Genomic DNA, 20,215 nt, shown 5'->3' with positions numbered 1-20,215 from the left:
GTTCAAGTCTCCTCTGTCTGATGGCTGTAACAGTGTTATATGAGATGAGTTTTGGATATTCTCGATCCAGTTCCTAATAGATTTGGCTCTCCACACAATCAACAAACAATTATAAATTCATCGCTAACTAGCAATCTCACTCTGTGATCACAGGATAGCTGGGTGTGAAATAAAAAGGAAGTAATGCTGGTCAGTGGGTGATAGTTTTGCAGTGTACTTTATTCTGCAAGGCAGCTTCATTCTGCAATTAGTGGTTCAACATTTGCTCTGTGAGTACTGACTAAGATTTACTGAAAAGAGAAACCTCTCCCTTCATCAATGCAAACTAACTTTGTCTTATGAATATGGACACAGGATTACCTAAAAATATTATCCTTATAATAATTTTTTCTCTCTATTCATTTATGGGATGTGGGCATCACTGGCTGGCCAGCATATCTTGCCCATCCCTAGTTTCCCTTGAGAAGGTAGTGGTGAGCTGCCTTCTTGAATCGCTACTGTCCTCCTGCTCTGGGTTGAACCCACAATGCTATTAGGGAGGGAATTCCAGGATTTTGACACAGTGACAGTGGAGGAATGGCGATATATTTCCAAGTCAGGATGGTGAGTGGCTTGAAGGGATTTACTTGGAGTTTATCCACTCTGATTGCCATCAATAATTGAACTTCCTGACTGATCTTGCACAATATCAGGGCAGAAACAAAGCTAAAAATATAACATTTTCCTTTTCTACTTTCCAGCCAGTACAGAATTCACCACAAAGTATATCTAGAAGTCCTAAAGGAAGGATATTTGTGTTCACAGTGAAATAGCTATGGTTATAGCATTGTTGGGCCTCCAAGTCACATCACATAGAAACAGATTAGCTTTGGTTCATGCTAATAAGCCTAGAGTTGTCTTAACCAGAGACAACTTGCAAGGAAATCCCTGTTGAAACTCTTCGCCAGGCTTTTCAATGTGTTTTCTGACTGTGATGTTGTTTTCTGTCTAGTGGTGACAGATATGAAGTGTTTGACTATGCACTCCGAGGTCTCCTCCGGGTCCAAGAGCTGGAGGACCAGGGTCAGGCTCTTGCGAATATATTCATGTTGCGACTTTTGGAGAACAACAATGATCGCGAGGTCCAATATATGCTGAAAGCAAAATCACAGTAAGTATCTCCATAGAACTTTGCAGCAAATAAAATAGAAAGTTTCTGGAAATGTACATCAGGGTTCATCAATTTGTACGGAAACATTCAAATCTCCTCAATATCTTGGAAGATTGGTTTCATCAACTCCCTACCAGAAAGCTCCCTTGCATGTTCCATGTGCAAGTCTGTTAGCATATGAAAGAAAACAGGTCAGTTAATAATTCGGATAGGGATCTCGGTTCAAACTGTCCTAACAAAGAATCTCCAGCCTGTTTTCCAATATTTTCATCTTATTTGAAGCTGTCAGCATATACAAGTTTTCTTTTCTTTAAATCTCTGCTATGAAGTCCTCTAATTATTGGTAAACTTAGGGGTATCTAAAGCAGTATGTAGGATATTCTGGGCTGTTTCTTGCTGCCTAGAAAGCTGAATATTCTGCAGCTATGATTCTTTAACACCTCAGCCTGTGGGATGTGACACCCGTCTGGCAAAACTAGCCTCTTTGCATATTTTTCCTCCCAAGTTCATATTTGTGAATGTGATAAATATCTCTGGGAACAGCAGGGCTGGCTTTCATCTCACTTGATCATGAAAGACACCCAGGACAAAAATAATTCAGGAGACCGGGATTCAGTAAAGCATGTGCAAATGGTATTCTAATAATATACACGTTGGAAAGTATTTAAAAGCTTCTGCTATCAAAGCCCTTCTGAAATCTGTTTGATCTGAGATCCCGAGTGGACCCAATATTTCTGTCGGAACCAAAGTCGTCATATTGAACAGTGCGATAAGAAACATAATACAATTTTTCCAATAATTCTTTACCTAAAATGTCAGTGTCTATAATCCTAAACTGTACTATGGATGGCAATGTGCATGTACTTTGTTACAATCAGGTGAGGAAGGATGAATCAGCTTACCTCTTTTTGACACGCTTGGTGGAATTAAAAGATTCTAAATTATTTTTAGCATGCAGCAATATCACACTACAACTAAATACACTTCGCAAGTTCAGAATGGAGGAGCCAATTACAAGATTTTCTTGAGTTAAAGAAGTAATAATCTTGGTACTTACTAACAACAAGAAAAGCAATTAACCATGACAAACACATTTGTAGTTACCCTGGAGTTCTGAATGAATGGATGTTTCTGTGATTTGCTTTTTACTGGATGTTATCTTCTAAGAGGCTGAGGGCAAAATAGAGAGAGAGAGAGATTCCCGTGTCTGGCTTCATTGCTTTATACGAGCTGGATAATCTGCAGGTGACTTCCGTCCTGATGTGTGAAAATTTTAGAAAGGTGCAAATCAAACTATTGATATAGGTCTGAGTGACAGATTTCAGTCATTTTGATGGTATGCCCATTTCAGTTCAGACATGATCTTCTCACTTAAGATTTCATGAACTGGCTTAATCTGTGGACTGATGAGTAATGTGGCCATTTTAAGTTTGCACATTTCTCTTTCTAAAATTATTTTAATTAATGAATGGTCTCAGGCATTACAATAAGATGATGAAAGTTAAAAATTGATTGTCCATTTCTACATCTATAATAACAATCTGCTGTAAATGTAATAGTTTGTCATGAAATCACCATCAGCTGGCACAACAGTGCGGGAGAGCAGTTGGAGCAGTAGAATGGTCCCTCTCTGGGAAAGAAATGGTTGCCTTGGTGAAAAGAGGCCACGTAGCATGAATGAGTGGACAGACAAATGATTCCTCAACCCCTGTAAAACAACGCACATCATTCCATATAAATGGAATACATTGTTGATTAATCTTAATTTTGCCTCATATTTGTAATGGCCCAATGCCACTCAAGGTGTATCATCCTGCACAGGACCCTAGAACTGTTCAAATATCTGAGAAATGAGTCTATTGTCATCACTGCTCTTGAAGACACAATCGCTCAATGTCAGGGCTTGCCAAAGCGTCATGTGTTACAAGTAACTGAGTAGATTCCTACTTGGCCTAATTCTGCCCACAAGCACAAGCAAACTAAAATGGTGTCTAGTTTTGCAGGTGTCTCCTCGACTGTCAAATTAAAGATAAATATTTTCTCCAGGTACACAAAGTAGGAAGGAAAATTAAGGCCACCTACTCTCTGTAATTAAGTTCAGAAAGCATTATTCAGAGTTGAAGACAATGATCTTAATAGAATTATTGTATTTGGCATGGAGTGCTATTGTACTATGTCACTCTCTGATCCCAGGTGACATTTTAAAGATGCTCAAAGTATCTTCAAAACACCTTCAAATTACAACTAACCAAAAGAACGTGAAAATGACTGTGAATGGATGGCATTGTTTCTTCTTCGCATTTTTAAAAATGTGATTCAAATAATAAGTGACAGGGTCACTGTGCTGACAATTAACAAATTTTGTTATGAGCCAAAACTTTACCTCCACTGTTTCACTTTTGAAACAATGTAGTGTTGATAATGTCACTTTAAAGTGTAATAAGCCAAACAAAGAACAATTCTCCACTTGTTATTGAAGGATTATTTTAGATTAATATGCAAAACTTTTTGTGGCTCTGATGAAGTTGGGAAGCTGATAGCTTGTATCACCTCTCTGTTTTCCTGTGTTTTTCATGATTTATTTCACTGATTTCAATAATCCAGAAATCTTTCTTTGCAGGAGTGATAAGAAACGTTGGGTCCATGCACTTGCCCCAAATCGAAGAACAAAATATGTTTCTCCCAGCTCATTGCATTGGGGTAAGGCTTTATTCCTACCTAGATATCCAACTAACCTTGCTTTTGTTTTTGATCAGGAGTGAGTTTTCCTCTCATTTCTTATACTAACATTTGACGAGCAGTCAAATAGCTCCTGATGTCCAGACAACCAACCAAAAACAGAAGGAGCTTTTCCTACACCAGAATAACACTATATCTGACCCAGAACTAAGTGACTGTCTCACTCAGGTTTTTACAAGAACTGACAATGGTTTCATGATCATCATTGGAGTTTTAGTTCCAGGTCTTTTTTTAAAAAAATTCAAATTCCGGCAAGTGCTGCAGTGACATTGAAACCTGGTTCTCCAAAGCATTATCCAGATCTCTGAATTAATAGTTGAGCAATAATACCACCTATATCACATTCTCCACCAATGCCACCCACCACCACCCAAACACTCCAACTTCCACAATTCTACCCAAATTTCTGCAAACTTTGTCAGACAAAACAGGCCCAGAAACCATAACCACTCTCCCCTACATCAAAGACATTTCCGAAATGACTGCCAGACTACTCGCACCTCTTGGCATCAGGGTAGCCCACAAACCCACCAACACACTAAAACAGCAGCTAATGAACTTAAAAGACCCTATACAGACAAAAAGCAAAACAAATGTCATCTACAAAATATGTTGCAAGAACTGTGACAAACACGACATTGGACAAACAGGCAGAAAGCTAGCCACCAGGATACATGAACATCAACCAGCCACAAAACAACATGACCCACTATCATTAGTATCCTTACATACAGATGAGGAAGGACACCACTTTGATTGGCACAACACATCCATCCTAGGACAAGCCAAACAGAGACACGCACGAGAATTCCTAGAAGCATGGCATTCCAACCGGAACTCCATCAACAAACACATTGATTTGGAGCCAATCTATCATCCTCTGAGAAAAAGAACAGGAAATGACATCACCAACCCAAGGAAACCTAAACAGATAAATAGAAAGTGGGACATAACACCAGCGCTTCATCGGAGGCTCATTGATGATGTTACCTAGAATGGTGACGAAACGTCTGAAAACTAACCTCGCTCAACGAGCAAACTCACATCCAGAACCTCAACCTGAGCTACAAATCTTCTCAAAACGCTCCACACTGACTCTCTGAAGAACATCCAACCCAGGGTCACCACCACCGACCCCCCCCCCCAACTATATCCCCGTAATCTCGCTCTCCCCTTGGCTAATTCACCTAACCTAAACACTATGGGCAATTTAGCATGGCCAATCCACCTAATCTACACATCTTTGGACTGTGGCAAGAAACCAGATAACCCAGAGGAAACCCACAAAGACACAGGGAGAATGCCTGTATGGAATGTGCACAGTCTCCTGAGGCTGGGATTGAACCTAAGTCTCTGGCACTGTGAGGCAACAGTGCTAACCAGTGAGCCACCATGCTGCTGTTGCTTAATAATAGCTGACTCATAGAAGTTCGGCTTGAATTCTGCCATGGGCATTCCTCTTCTGTCTTCATTACAGCCTTGATTCAAACATGAACAAAAGAACTAAACTCCAGAATTATGGTGAAACAAGCTGTGTTTGACAAAATGGTGGCATTTGACTGGGAATGGCATCAAGGTGAAACTAGAGTTAATGGGAATCAGGAGAAAGAGTCCACTGGTTGGCCACATGCCAAAGTAGGATTGCTGAAGTTGTTGGAGGTCAGTTATCTCAGCTAACGGACATCTCCACAAGCATTATTCAGAGTAGTGTCATAGACCCAACCATCTTCAGATGCTTCATCAATGATATTCCTTTTGTCATAAAGCCAGAAGTGGGGATCTTGGCTAATGTTTGCACCATGTTCAGCAACTTCCATGACTTCACAGACTGAACAGTCCAGACAATGTCAAGCTTGGTCTGATAAGTGACAAGTAACATTTATCCCAGAAAAATACCAGGCAATGAACATTTCCAACAAGAGAGAGTTTAACTATTGGCCCTTCATGTTCAATGATATCCCCAAAGCAAAATCCCCCACTATCAACAGTCCGGTGTTACCACTGACAAGAAACTGAACCGGACTAACCATATAAATACAGTGACTACAAGAGCAATCAGAAACTATGAATCTGCAGCGAGTAGCTTATCTCTTTATTAAAAATTTGTTTATCATCTACAATGCGCAAGTCTGGAATGTGATGGAATGCTCCCCATTTACCTAGATGAGTGCAGCTCCAACAACACTCAGGAAACTTAACACCATTCAGGACAAAGCAGCCTGCTTGATTGGCAACGCATCCACAAACATACACTGTCTCCGCTATGAGGACGCCGTAGCAACAGCATGTTCCATCTAAGAGATGCACTGCATAAATTCCCCTCAGCTCCTTGGACAGCGCCTTCCAAGCCCATGACCACTGCCAACTAGAGCCGCAAGGGCAACAAATGCATGGTAACTCCAACACTTGCCAGTTTCCCATTAAGTCTTCATCTTCCTGACTTGGAAATATATCACTGTTCCTTCAGTGTTGCAGATTCAAAATCCAGAAACTCCCTCCCTAACAGCACTGTGATTGTACTAACCTCAAATAGACAGCAGCAGTTCAAGAAGGCAGCTAGCTAGCTACCGCTTTCTCAAGGGAAATTATGGATAAGCAGTCAATGCTGACCCAACCAGCAAAACCCATATCCCATGAATGAATCAAACAAAAGGACAGCATATATTGCACAACTCCCTGTTGACATTAGCAACTTTAAATCATTTTAGAGATACTCAGAGACGTATCAGTGCATCAGGAGACAGTAGAATTCAAACAACAACTAACCTGAACGTATTAGGATAGTCATTTGTGTCAAGGATTTAGAGGGGGTGGATTTCTCAATGCATCCAGAAGAGATTTTTGTATAAATATGTAGAAGGCCCAACAAGGAATGATGCAGTGCTGGATCTTATTCCGCGGAAAGAAGCCAGACAAGTATTCAATGTGGCAATGGGGAGCATTTTAGCAATAGCTGCCATAACACAGTACAATTCAAATTTATTCTGGACAAGGAAAAAGATGGCCTCCAAAATATGGCTTTGGATTTGGGGAAGGCAGATTTTATTGAAATAAAAGCAGGATTTAGCTTCATTTTTCTGGGATGAGCTCCTTGTGTGAAGTCTAGAGTGGGGCAGTGGAGGCTCAAAAAGGAGCTGAGGAGAATACAGCTCCAACATATATCCTTTTGAGGGAAATGTCAGAGAAATAAGTTCGGAGAACCCTAAATGTGTAAGAAAATTCAGGACTGGATGAGGAAGTGAGTAGGGCTTTAAGAAAGTTCAAAGGGAGAAATTCAGCTGCAGCCTTAGAGGAATCCAGCAAGTGTAGGAGGGGACTTAAGAAAACAATTAGAAGTGCAAAAGGGGGATGTGAAAAAGGACTTGTGAACAGGATTATTGAGAATCCTAAGATACTTTATAAATACATTAAAGAGGTTAATCAAGGAAAGAGTAGAGCCTGTTTGGGACCAAGGGAACAATGTGTATATGAAGCCACAGCGTATAGGAAAGAGTTTTGATGGAATACTTCTCTTTGGCCTTCACTCTGGAAAAGGAGTACATAGGTACAGAATTCAGGGAAAGGGACTGTGAGGAGCTTGCATAGTTTGACATAGGAAATGGAGAGGTATTGGAGGCTGTGTCAAGCTTAAAAACAACCAAATCCCTTGGCCTGGATGATTTGCATCCCAGGCTGCTGTGGGAGGTGAGGCTGGAAATTACAGGAACTCCAACACAAATTTTTAACTCCTCTCTGACCACAGGGGTGGTGCCAGAGAACAACTAATGTGGTTGCACTCTTTAAGATGTGTAGTAGAGATGAACCAGGAAATTACGGATCAGTCAGTGGTACAGAAACTATTGGAGAAAATTCCGAAGGAGCGAATTCGTACGCACTTGGAAAGGCATGGGTTAATTAGGGATTATCAGCATGGCTTTGTCAGAGGGAGGTCATGCCTAACAAATTTGTTAAGACTATTTTTAAAAATGTGGTCAAATGTGTAGATGAGGGAAGTTCAGTTAATGCAGTTCATATGAATTTTAGCAAAGCTTTGAGTAGGTCCTATATGGGACACTGATTGAGAAGATTAAAGCACGTGGAATTGAGGGAATCTTGCTAGGACTGATCAGAAACTGGCTGAACAACAGGACACAACAGGATAATGGTAGAAGAGATAATGGGAACTGCAGATGCTGGAGAATCCGAGATAACAAAGTGTGGAGCTGGATGAACACAGCAGGCCAAGCAGCATCTGAGGAGCACAAAAGCTGATGTTTTGGGCCTAGACACTTCATCAGAAAAGGGGGATGGGGAGAGGGTTCTGAAATAAATAGGGACAGAGGGAGAGGCAGATCGAAGGTGGATAGAGGAGTAGATAGGTGGAGAGGAGGCAAGAGAGTTGCAGTGGCAGAGAGATCCCCTGAAGTTTGTCCGGAGGGAGGAGGGTAACTTCTTCAGGTTAGGCATCCCTGGAAGAGGCTTCGCAGTGAGGTTAAAATAGTATCAGAGATAAAGGGAACTGCAGATGCTGGAGAATCTGAGATGCTGCCTGGCCTGCTGTGTTCATCCAGCTCCACACTTTGTTATCTAGGATAATGGTAGAAGACTGTTTGAGTTGGGGGTTGGTGTCCAGCAGTGTACCACAATGATCTTTACTGGGACCCTTATTGTTTGTTATATACATAAATGATATGGATGAAAATGTGGGGGGGTGGGGGGGGTGTTAAGTAAATTTTCAGATGACACCAAGATTGGTAGAGTAAATAATGGCAAAGAAAATGGTTGTAAGTTACAGGAAGATGTAAATGGGTCGGTCAGATGGGCAGATCAGTAGCAGATGGTATCTAACCCTGATAAGTGCAAGGTGATGCACTTTGGAAGAAGAAACAAAATGTGTGTTTAATGAATGGCAGGATACTGGGTAGCTTAGAGGAACAGAGGGATCTTGGAGTAATTATTCACATATCCCTGAAGTTGGCGCAACATGAGAATAGGATAGTTCAAAAGGCACATTGGATACTTGCTTTCATGGTCATTGCATGGAGTACAAAGAGCAAGGAGGTAATGTTGGAGTTGGACAGAGTGTTGGTCAGGCCACAGCTGGAGTACTGAGTGCAGTTATGGTCACCTCACTACCGGATGTATGTGATAGCACTGGAGTGGGTACAGAGGAGGTTCTCTGGGATGGAGAAATTGAGCTATAAGGGGCAACTAGATTGGCTTAGATTGCTTTCTTTACAACACAGAAGGCTGGGTGTGGCGGGTGGGAAAGGCCATTATTGGGACATGTAAGATTATGAGGGGTACGGACAAGGCAAAAAGAGAGCAGTTGTTCTGCTTGTTTGAGGGGTCAATCATTAGGGGGCACAGTTTTAGGGTAAGGAGCAGAAGATTCAGAAGGAATTTAAGAAAACTTTTTCATTCAGGAGGCGGTAGAAATCTGGAATGCACTGCCTGGAAAGTTGGTGGAGGCCAGAAACCTTATAATCTTTAAAAAATGTTTGGATGAGCGCTTCAAATATCGTAATATTCAAGGATATGGGATAAATGCAGGAAATTGGGATTAGCGCACTTTTAGTCGAAGTTATTATTGGTGCAGACTCGATGGACTGAAGAGCCTTTTCTGCGCTGTATGAACCTATTGAATGATTCTTTTGTGAGTGCTGCTGAACATTAGGAAGCTGGACAAACCTTCAGCTTTGAAAGATAATGAAATCAAATTTTGGCACCAAAATTGAATGAAAGAGAGGCTTAGGACAAACCTTGATGTGGTTGCTTGGGTCAAACACCACTGCCAATATGATATGATCTGAGTGTTCCCCATATGTTGCTAGTCCTTTAACATATACCACAAACACTGTTCTTGTTAAGACAGATATCTTACAGTTTATGAAGGATTGTAAATATCTACATTGTTATAAAATCTCAGCTTTGCACAGTCTTACTAATGTTACAGCCATGACTGTAACATGACACAAAGCTGACTGACTACACACAAGATTGCGTTGTGACTGCTGAAGATGGGACAAGGACGTTTATAGTGGAACATCGCACGTTATGATATGATCTAACTGTCTTTAAAAGTACACTGTCTTTCTGAGATCTATGAAATGATGCAAAAACTTTAGTTGTCTAATGACAGACCTTTTATGTTCAATTGTAGATAAAGCATTACCGTTGTTTGTTATAATCTCACGAGTGTTCTGTGGTCTCTACTAGATTGTCCCCAAGTACAGTGTATTCAGAGGTACACTGCACAGGAACCTGATGAACTCTCTTTAGAAGCTGCTGACATTCTTAATGTTGTGGACTGCTCGCAAGATGGTAAACATCATTTTCTGTTGCAAAGTATATTTGTAAATTTACAAATTTAAATAAGCAACCCATCTCAACCTTGTTCTATACTATCTTCGTATAGACCTCACAAGATTAATTGCAGTTCCCATAGTGACAAGTTCTCTTTGTTTCTAATGCTGCATATCACTGGGGGATCAAAAGAAAAAGCATTAAATTAGGTATCAGAGTACTTTAATTTGATGTTCAGTGGATATACCACGGTGGCAAATATCAACAAAATGCACAGATTGTCTGCAAGGAAATAACAACAAGTTGCACTTCCTTTTTATTGCAACTCCCAAGGTGTTCTTGTAATGGTATTGCACAATGAAAACTGAACTGAGAGAAACAGCCCTCATCAGGGGCTCAGTTGGTAGTGGTTTTGCCTCTGAGTCAGAAGGTTGCAGGCTCAATGCAAAAACAAAGGCAGACATTTCAATATCGTATCGAGGGAGTTCTGCTCTGTTGGAGATGCTACTTAATGAGGCAAGATGTCAAATTAAGATCACATTTGACCTCTCATGTGGATGGGGTGTTTACCCTTCGTGATCTACTAACATTTGATGTGATATCCAGGGTGTCCCCAGAGATATCAGTTGTTGCTCATAGAACATTTTCTAACAAGTGGTCTGCATAGTTTCAGCAACGTGTCAGAGGACCACATTGTCATAGGCACAGGAGAAGTCAAGACAGGCCATTCTGATCTTCAAGCCTTACTGAAAACTTCAGTTGACATGTGAGGTTAGTAGAACAGCCTACTCGGAACAGCTGTAGTTGACCAAAAATCCTGTCTTTTCGATGGGGATTTGGAGGTGGTCAGCATTGCAGTTTCAGAGTGGCACTCAGTCTGTTTAGCAGGAGGCCTCACAGGACCTATTTTGGAAGCAAGAAGATGGGCGGTAGCTGTGTGACTCACCAAACGATTTCACTATCTTGACAATGACCAATGTCTTTCATTGACAGCTGATGTTTGGAATGGTGCTATGAATGTTGGTAACAATTTTACTGGCCTGACTTGATTGAAATCAGGACGCTGTCCATTTCCTTTTGTGTGGAAAGTCTTGAGAAGTTTGTCTCATGTGGAGCACCAGACTCTTTGACTATTCGTGTTTGTCAGGTATCTCTGGATGCTGCTCAGGTGTGATTATCTGGGACTGAATTGAATCAAATTGATCTTCAAGGAGCCAAGCTCCCAATTAAACAATGGGCAAACAGTGGATTCTCCTAAAATAATTGGGTCAAGACTGTTGCCACAATCAAATGAAAGTATTTTGGTATGTGTGAAGGCTCCACAGTGTGGGAAGGAGCACCTAGCTTAACAATGTTTGACAAAGATTTTTGGCAAGTATGCATTTAGGAAAATCTCCAGCTTACCTCTTTCTCTACCTGTGACTGTTTGTTTACCAGGAAAGCAAAGGCAGAGTTTGTGCTGGTAATCAGTTTTCAGTCACCTGCCTTTTTTTCACTGTCTGACCTGCAGATTGGGCAAATTTTCTGAAAGATGAGGAAGGGGCCGTGGACTGGGGAAGAGAGAGAGAGAGAGAGAGAGAGAGCGAGCTGGGATCAAAGGCAAGGGACGTTTAAGGTCATATTCAATTTTACTGTCACAGGCAGTACAACATACGCCCTGGAAATAGGAGCTCTGATAGAGTATACCTTTAATTGTCTCCTTCGTAAAGCAGAATTCCTACATACTTCACTCTAGGGGTAAACACAAGAATGTGTGCCTTTGTGGACAGGCAACATTTTTATTTAAATAGGACCTTTAATGTAATAACATGCCTCATGTTGCATCCCTGAGGGCGTTAAAAAGCAAAATATAAAACTGAGCAACATTTTGATATTAGGACGGATGATCAATAGATTGATCAGTTAGGTTTTAAATAAGGAGAATAGGATACACAGCTGGAAAAGTTTTGAGAAGGAATTCAAAAGCTTAGGACTGAGGCAGCTGAACTACAGCCGTCAATAGTGGAATGTTTAGATTTGGGGATATTCAAGAAGCCAGGATTGGATGGGTACGGATAACTCAGAAGCTTGTCAAGTTGTAACAGATTACACAGATAGTGAAGGATGATTGAGGTAATTTGTAAGGAAGAAAAGAGAACTTTTAAATCTAGGCGTTGCTCGACTGGGTGCCAATGTATGTCAGCAAACATTAGTGTGATGGGAGAACAAGATTTTCTGTAAGTTAGGGCATGAGCAGTGGATTTTGAAGTGACTTCAAGTTAATTGAGAGCGACTCAAAGATTGGATGGAAGGCAAGTGCAGCTGATTCTGTAGAGGGATACAGACAGGGGGGTAGGCAGAAACTTAACAGATGGAATATAATGTGAGAAAATGTGAGATTATGCACTATAGAAGGAAGAATAGAAAAGCTGAACATTATCTAAACGGAGAAGGACTGAAGAAAGATATAGAACAGAGGGATCTGGGATTCCTCCAACATTAATCACAAAAAGTTACATCTATGTTCAGTTGGTAATCAGGAAGGAAAATAGAATATTGGCCTTTATTTCAGGGGGAATGTAATATAAAAGTAGGGAGATTTTGCTAAAAGCATACAAGACACTGGCCAGACCATAGCTGGGATACTGTGAACTGATTTGGGCCTCTTATCTCAGTAAAGATGTACTGGCAATGGATGCACTCCAGAGAAGGCTCATGAGGCTGATACCATGTGTGAACGGTCTGTCTTATGTGGTGAGATTAAGCAGATTGGGCTTCAACTGATTGGAATTTAGAAGAAAGAGAGGTGATCTTTTTGAAACATAACAAGATTCTTAGTGAATTTGACAAGGTAGATGCAGAAGGGTTGTTTCCCATGTAGGACAGTCCAGGTTCAGAGGGCATGACCTCAGAATAAGGAGTTGTACACTTAAGATAGAAATGAAGAGGAATTTTTTTCCTCTTAGAAGGTAATGAATCTGGAATTCCTCATTGCAGAGGGCTACAGAGACTGGGTTGTTAATGTATTCAAAGCTGAGAAAGGCAGTTTTGTTTTTAATCAGGAAGGGAATCGAGGGCTACGAGAAAAAGGCATCAAAATGGAGAGCAACATATCAGATCAGCCATGATCTCATTGAACAGCAGAGCAGAGTCTGAATGTCCTCCTTCTGCTTGTACATCTTATCATCCTATGTAATACGGGATGCTGACCAACAGTACGTTAAAATAATCCAGTCTGGAGGTGGTAGGTAGATGGATGAGTTTCTCATCCACAGTTGAGAGGAGTCAGGCTATGTTATAGAGATAAGTGGGGGAAAGAATAGATCTTCTTGTGGTGTTACTTAGTGACATGCTTCATCTTCCTCACCTTACTGTAAGAAACCAGAAAAGAGAAAATCTACAGAGTCATCTATGATCTGTTAAGGACCAGATCCAACCCCTTCAAAATAAATTAAGAACTGAGTCTAGATCTAAGCTTTTCCTTAATTTAAAGGTGTCAGGTGTTGTATTCCGAATGCTATTTGATGTTAAACAAAACATATTTTATTTTCATATTACAGTGAAAATACAGACAAAATAAAAAGAAAAGAATTGGCTTAACTGTAACTCTACTGAGGTGCTTAACAAAATAATAGAGAAATTAACCACTATTAACTAGCTGTTAGGAAAATTCAGTAAAATAGATTGTCTCACAAAAAATAGCAGCAGAAAGAGAATGCCAGCTTTTAGCTATAATAGAAAGAGGAATAAGGGCTTTGACATTTAGCTTCAAGACCCCTAGCAAATGCAGAAAGCTAAAACTAAAAATCCTGGTTGTGTGTGAGCTTGACTCCACCCAGTCAGGCTACTTCTTTTATTCCAATTTTAAACTAAAAGAACCTCAAGTTCTCATAAGCTGTTCACTTATTGGCTTTGAGCAGACTATTTAGTACCTCTGTCTTGACCTTACTTCAGAAAAAGGGGGCATAATACACCTCTTAAAGCCATAGTACTGTCACAAATCCAAAAGAGCAAAACCCATATCATCAAAAATTCTTCCTATATAACCCTATCACAAACAATAAGGTTACAATGAAGCCCCTTTCCTCTAGCCATTATTGTGGCAATCCATGGCACCAAAATGTTGGCATGCAGAGTATGCCAGATTCTAAACAGAAGTGCAGCACCTACCATTGTGGATAAGGGTAAACGGCAGTGTCCTCCTGCATCAGTAAATGAGGGTCTGAATGCCTGCTTTGAGTTTCCACTCTGACGTTGGTTTATCCCAAAATGTCTCAAAGCCCAAAGAATCTGAGATAGTTAATTTCCTCACTTTTCTCAACAGGGAAAAGTGTCATGGCAACTAAATAAATTAGGTTAGCAAGTTCTGAAAATAGGAAACAACCAAATGACATTTAAATTATGAGAAAATTTAGTAATGTAATCTATGAAGTCCCAACTTGAAATTGGGTCATATTGGGCCAGTTATGCTGGCTGAGATTGCCTGCCATTGCATTATGTTGTGATGTAGTATCAAAGATCTGGGAGTCATTTCTTCATAAATAACCATCTGTGATAACCCAGACCTATTCTGCTGTCATGATCTGCTATAGATATGGTGAGGGACTCTTTACCTTCAGCAGTCTATTCGTACCTGATAAGGTGAAATTTATGTAAGCTCCTGTAACAAAAGAACAAGATTGGGTAACGTATACTGAAAGATTCAATAGACATCTGTTTACAGCTTTTGTCCTCTACATAAATTACAAACAGAGGCACAGCAACACAAATATGATCTGTAGTGTGCTTCCCTCCACAAGTCATGCAAGAAGATTCAGCAAGGTCGAAACTGAGACTTGCTAGCTTTGAGACATAACACAACAGCCTAGCAACATTCTTAGACTCAAATCTCTCCATCCCTCTGTGATAAAAGATTTTTAAAAAGCTTGTCAATTGTTTCATATACAAAGTCAGTGTTTTGAAAACTCAGTCCACAAGTCGGTGTTCAATAAATTAATTGGAGAGAAACTTCCAATTTGCTTATTCTTGCTTCTGCCAGTAATTAAAGAGATTCTTGTTCCTGCAAATCTAAGTGGGAGTTGTTGCATGTGCGGCATTTCCCACTAATGGCATGGGATTATTGTTAGAAAGGAATCAATGACAATGAAGAGGAGAGAACAATGCACAACAGCGAGAGCGATGCTTGGAGAAGGAAGAGGAATGGCATTAGCTCCAGTGATTTATGGTGCAGGAGGTATGGGAGTGCTGCAGCACAAAGGAAGATCCTAGCTTGAAAGAGATAATAGGAACTGCAGATGCTGGAGAATCCGAGATAACAAGGAGTAGAGCTGGATGAACACTGTAGGCCAAGCAGGAAGGCTGACATTTTGGACCTAGACCCTTCCCCTCCCCCATTTCTGATGAAGAGGGTTCTGAAATAAATAGGGAGAGAGGGGGAGGCAGATCGAAAATGGATAGAGGAGAAGATAGGTGGAGAGGAGATAGACAGGTCAAAGAGGTGGGATGGAGCCAGTAAAGGTGAGTGCAGGTGGCGAGGTAGGGAGGAGATAGGTCAGTCCATGGAGCATGGACAGGTCAAGGGGACAGGATGAAGTTAGTAGGTAAGAGATCGGGGTGGGGCTTGAGGTAGGAGGAAGGATAGTTGAGAGGAAGGACAGGTTAGGGAGGCGGGGACATGCAGGGCTGGTTTTGGGACAAGGTAGGGGGAGGGGATATTTTGAAGCTTGTGAAATCCACATTGATACCATTGGGCTGCAGGGTTCCCAAGCGGAATATGAGTTGATGTTCCTGAAACCTTTGGGTGCATCAAAGTGGCACTGCAGGAGGCCCAGGATGGACATGTCATCTGAGGAATGGGAGGGGGAGTTGTTTATTGCAAACTGAGCATAGGTGTTCTGCAAAGCGGTTCCCAAGCCTCTTCTTGGTTTCCCCGATGTTGAGGAGGCCACATGGGTGTAGCGGATGCATAGGTGAACATCTGTTTGATGTGGAAAGTCTTCTTGGGGCCTGGGATGGGGGTGAGGGGAGGAGGTGTAGGGGCAGGTGTAGCACTTCCTGCAGTTGCAGGGAAAAGTTCCGGGAGTGTTGGGGCTGGAGGGGAGTGTGGAGTGGACAAGGGAGCCACAGAGAGAGTAGTCCCTGCAGAAAGCAGATAAGGGTGGGGAGGGAAAAATGTCTTTGGTGGTGGGGTCGGATTGCAGATGGCGGAAGTGTTGGAGAATTAGGCGTTGGATCCAGAGGTTGATGGGGTGGTACGTGAGGACAAGGGAGATTCTATTTTAGTTGTTATTGCGGGGACGGGGTGCGAGGGATGAGTTGCAGGAAATGCAGGAGACGTGATCAAGGGCGTTCTCGATCACTGCAGGGGTGAGGTTGCGGTCCCCGCAATAACAATGGAAAAAAAAATCCTCCTCCTCCTCACAGACCTCCGCCGTCTCCCTATTTATTTCAGAACCCCCTTCCCCTCCCCCATTTCTGATGAAGGATCTAGGCCCAAAACGTCAGCCTTCCTGCTTCTATGATGCTGCTTGGCCTGCTGTGTTCATCCAGCTCCATACCTTGTTATCTAAGATGCTAGCTTGAACTGGTTTGGGGTTGGGTAGTATAACACTATGAATTAAGGGTGAACCATGTCTGTAGTAGGGTAGAAAGAGTAGCACTAGTGTGAAGTAAGGGAGGAAAAGGGTGCCAGTTCAAAACATGGGATGTAACAAGAATGCAAGGTTGATCTAATTTGGAAGCAGACAAATTCCAGGTTAAGCTGAGGGGAGCAGCAAGAGGAAAGCCAGTCTGAATTAGGGTAGGAGTGGCAGTTATAAAAGGAGCAAGGATCATCTTGAAAAGATAAACACTCGAAGGTGCAATCTCTCTGCGAATCAGTTATTGAGGGGATTCAATATTTACTCCATGCTAACTCATGTTCAAATAATTCATATATAACAATGCATTGGGTGCAAGATCTTTCTTAGTATGTGTAAATTTGAATTATTTTCATGTATTAACTAATAGGTCCAATGACTGTGCTGTTAGGAAACTGAGTGGTACTGTATCCTGAAATGTTGGGTGCCAATATATAAATGCATTTTCCTGAATATTTTTCCTTCAATACTTTAAGAGAGTATTTTTTTTAGATTTGTGCAGGTTAAATTTCACTCAAACATTGTGAAAGAAAACAGAAATTAATTCTTTATCTGCTTGTACTTTGTGGTGTCTAAGTCATTGAACAGATATCAAAAGTGAAAAGACTCTACTGTCCAGGAATAACATTTCTGATTTGAACAACATTTCAGCTTTTATTAAAGCATAGCTAAATTAAAAAATTAAAGTATTTTTGAATAGCGTGTGATATAGTAGACAGTGATTAAATGAGAGATTCATGTTTGACAAGTGTTATCATTCAGGTTGGATATTAGGAGATCGTTTGCACGATGGAGAGAAAGGTTGGTTTCCCAGCCCAGTAGTTGAGGAAATCAAAAATCCACAACTCCGAGCCCAAAACAGAAAAGAATGTTACCGAATCTTCAAGGCAGAGGAAAGCCATGGAAGTAAGAACAAAGAAGGAAGAAAATTTACCAACAGAAATGTAATCCATCAGCGGTGATAGAATTTTGACATGCTTGGATTTTTGACAGATTTTGAAACTCCCATCATTCTGCATGGCAGTGTTAACTGTGAAATTTTACCAGGAAATTGTGAAGTATCAATCATTTTTTTTCAATTCACAGAACACTACATTTTTAAAAGTTCTTCATTTGCACAGTAAATGCATGACTGACTTGAATGTTTTTTAACTGCAGAATGCAGCCACTAAATACAATGGAGGGAGATCATTCTGACCTGTTTTTTAACTGACAACAGTTAATTCCCAACAAAGTATATTGGCAGCTATGTTGATAATATACTTGAATTGGTTAAGTTTTTCTGTACTTGGGTAATGTTTGAATGGAAAGAGTTCGGAGGATGAATTCTAACATGAAGTATGAAAAGCTCCAAACAGAATCCCAATCTTGAAGAATCCAGGAAGAATTACACTCCGTGTTCTGTTTAAATGCTGTAAATCTCCATATAAATGGTGCAGGGCACATGTAAAAATGAACTAGATCGGTGCACCAGTGCAACAAATTTCCCATAAATGCCCACACAATTGATCAATTATTTTTATGATATGCTTGACCAAAAGAATCTTGAGAACAAAGTTCATATAAAAACATTTATATCTGTAGAATTCAGATATCAATACTTAAAATTCCTAATCTTGATCCAGGGATTTTAGAGGTGTTATCTCATAAATAACAAATTAAGGTACTTTGCTATCACAGCAAACCATTTCTTGATGACCAAGACACATCAAAGACACCTACCACATCAAGAGTTAAATCTGAAGCAATTTCAGACTAAATCCGGCTTGCTAGAAAACTGGTTTTCTTTTAAAGATGAATGATGAAGGGAACTTGAGGATAAAATAGTTATTTTCATTAACCTTTAATTTGAAGTTTTGGTTTACTTTGTTCAAATGACTCATCTCAAATGATGAAATTTGGAAGTTTTTCTAGCATGCTATTAAAATGAAATGACCCAGTAAAAGGCAAAGGAAAAGTATTTTCTTCAACCCATGCAACAATTTCTGTTCCCACACTAGCAATTCCATTTCCCCCTCCTTGAACACTGTCAGATTGTTTGCAATCGTGAATTTGCCTGGTATCTCATCCATCATCAAAACTATTTAATTCCACCCCTGCAATTTGACCAGTCTCTACCTTGCCTCAACCAGCCTCCTGCTGAAACCCTAATCCAAGTCCTCATTACTAGACTCAACTTTGCAAAATAAAATTCTCAAAATTAAATGTTACAAAATATACCCAAAAGCCTGCTGCCCTATCTTGACCCAAATCCTGTTCACCCATTACTTCTAATGTACATACATTCAAACTCCTTATTCTAATCTTTAAACTTTATGACAGCTGATGTGCTTTTCCTTTTCAATACATTTATTTGATGGGATTATTATTGCTTATACTTAACCCATAGCATTAGTCAAACAGTGCATTAAGAAAAGGAGTTGTTGCATACATTTGTCAGTAAGGTGATTTCAGGATTTAAACTTTCTTCAGCATTAACTGTGTCATCAGAATTTTATTCGCACGAACTTAGGGTGGAGATGTACTTTAGCTCTTAGTTGTATCAAAGTTATCAGCTGCATGGTAGTGTTATAAATATTTAGGGCAGATTTTCCGCTGGGCTTAAATAATAGCTTTAGCACCTAAAGGATTATCTACCCGTCAATGTTCTGTCTTACAAACATGGACTTTATATTGTGCCATCACAGGCTGAGCTTTGAGGAAGTTTAAATGTGCAGCAGACCAGAAGGTTCTGAGTTAAGAAAAAAATTTACATATATAAATATTGTGATTATGGATTAGTCATCAAGTGGGTCTTAAATATTCATGACACATATCAAAGAATGTTGAATAAAAGAATAGAAGTTAATGTTTTGCATTGTAAAACAGTTTTAGCAATTTGTGAAGAGTTTCATCCACCACGTGTTCCTTCATATTACACAACGGGGAATTTCTGTAATCTTATAAAGAGAACAATTAAAATCATATCATAATTGAGGCTGGTGTAGTTTTTTATGGTTTTGCATTAATCAAATATGTAATTATATGTGTTAATTTGATCTCCAGGTTTCTGTAAGACCTTAATATGCCTCATTGATAACATGCTCATGAGATGTAGGATTATGTGCTTAATTTGAATGAAATCACACTGCCAATAGGCACAATTTTAATAGTACAGTTCAGCCAAAAATCATTCCACGTCCTCATTAATTTTCAAAAAGCTAGGATGGCATACAAAACATTTGAGGATGTGAATACTTGTCAGGACCACCCTTGCCGTAGGGATTAATTTATAAGTAACGTTTTGATCATTGGTTGAGATAACTTAAACACATTTGGAAAACTGTCAGATTCTTAGCCTCTCCAATGGCTGAATGAATTTCTAGCAGTTACTGAGCAGGAAGTAATTCTGGAAACATTAACCAGTCACCCGCAATCTCAGCAT

General features: G+C 40.3%; 1 protein-coding gene across 8 annotated transcripts in view; it reads left to right on the top strand.

The window, feature by feature from the left end:
* ngef (neuronal guanine nucleotide exchange factor) overlaps positions 1-19,765 on the top strand; it is a 78,242-nt gene extending 58,477 nt beyond the window's left edge. For 7 of the 8 annotated variants that reach the window (XM_048542705.2, XM_048542706.2, XM_048542699.2 and 4 more), the window contains 4 exons: positions 992-1,150; positions 3,771-3,850; positions 10,088-10,192; positions 17,554-19,765. In XM_048542705.2, coding sequence (XP_048398662.1) covers positions 992-1,150; positions 3,771-3,850; positions 10,088-10,192; positions 17,554-17,753 — 544 coding nt within the window. In that variant the 3' untranslated portion in view covers positions 17,754-19,765. Of the gene's footprint in view, positions 1-991; positions 1,151-3,770; positions 3,851-10,087; positions 10,193-17,540 lie in introns of all 8 variants that reach the window. The other variant, XM_048542703.1, reaches the window with a different exon arrangement.
* The last annotated feature ends 450 nt before the right edge of the window (positions 19,766-20,215 follow it).

Source organism: Stegostoma tigrinum, chromosome 14 (genome assembly GCF_030684315.1).
Source record: "Stegostoma tigrinum isolate sSteTig4 chromosome 14, sSteTig4.hap1, whole genome shotgun sequence".
In the NCBI taxonomy this organism is placed as follows: domain Eukaryota; kingdom Metazoa; phylum Chordata; class Chondrichthyes; order Orectolobiformes; family Stegostomatidae; genus Stegostoma; species Stegostoma tigrinum.
The sequence above is the reverse complement of the archived record's forward strand: the minus strand, read 5'-3'. Positions and strand labels throughout refer to the sequence as shown.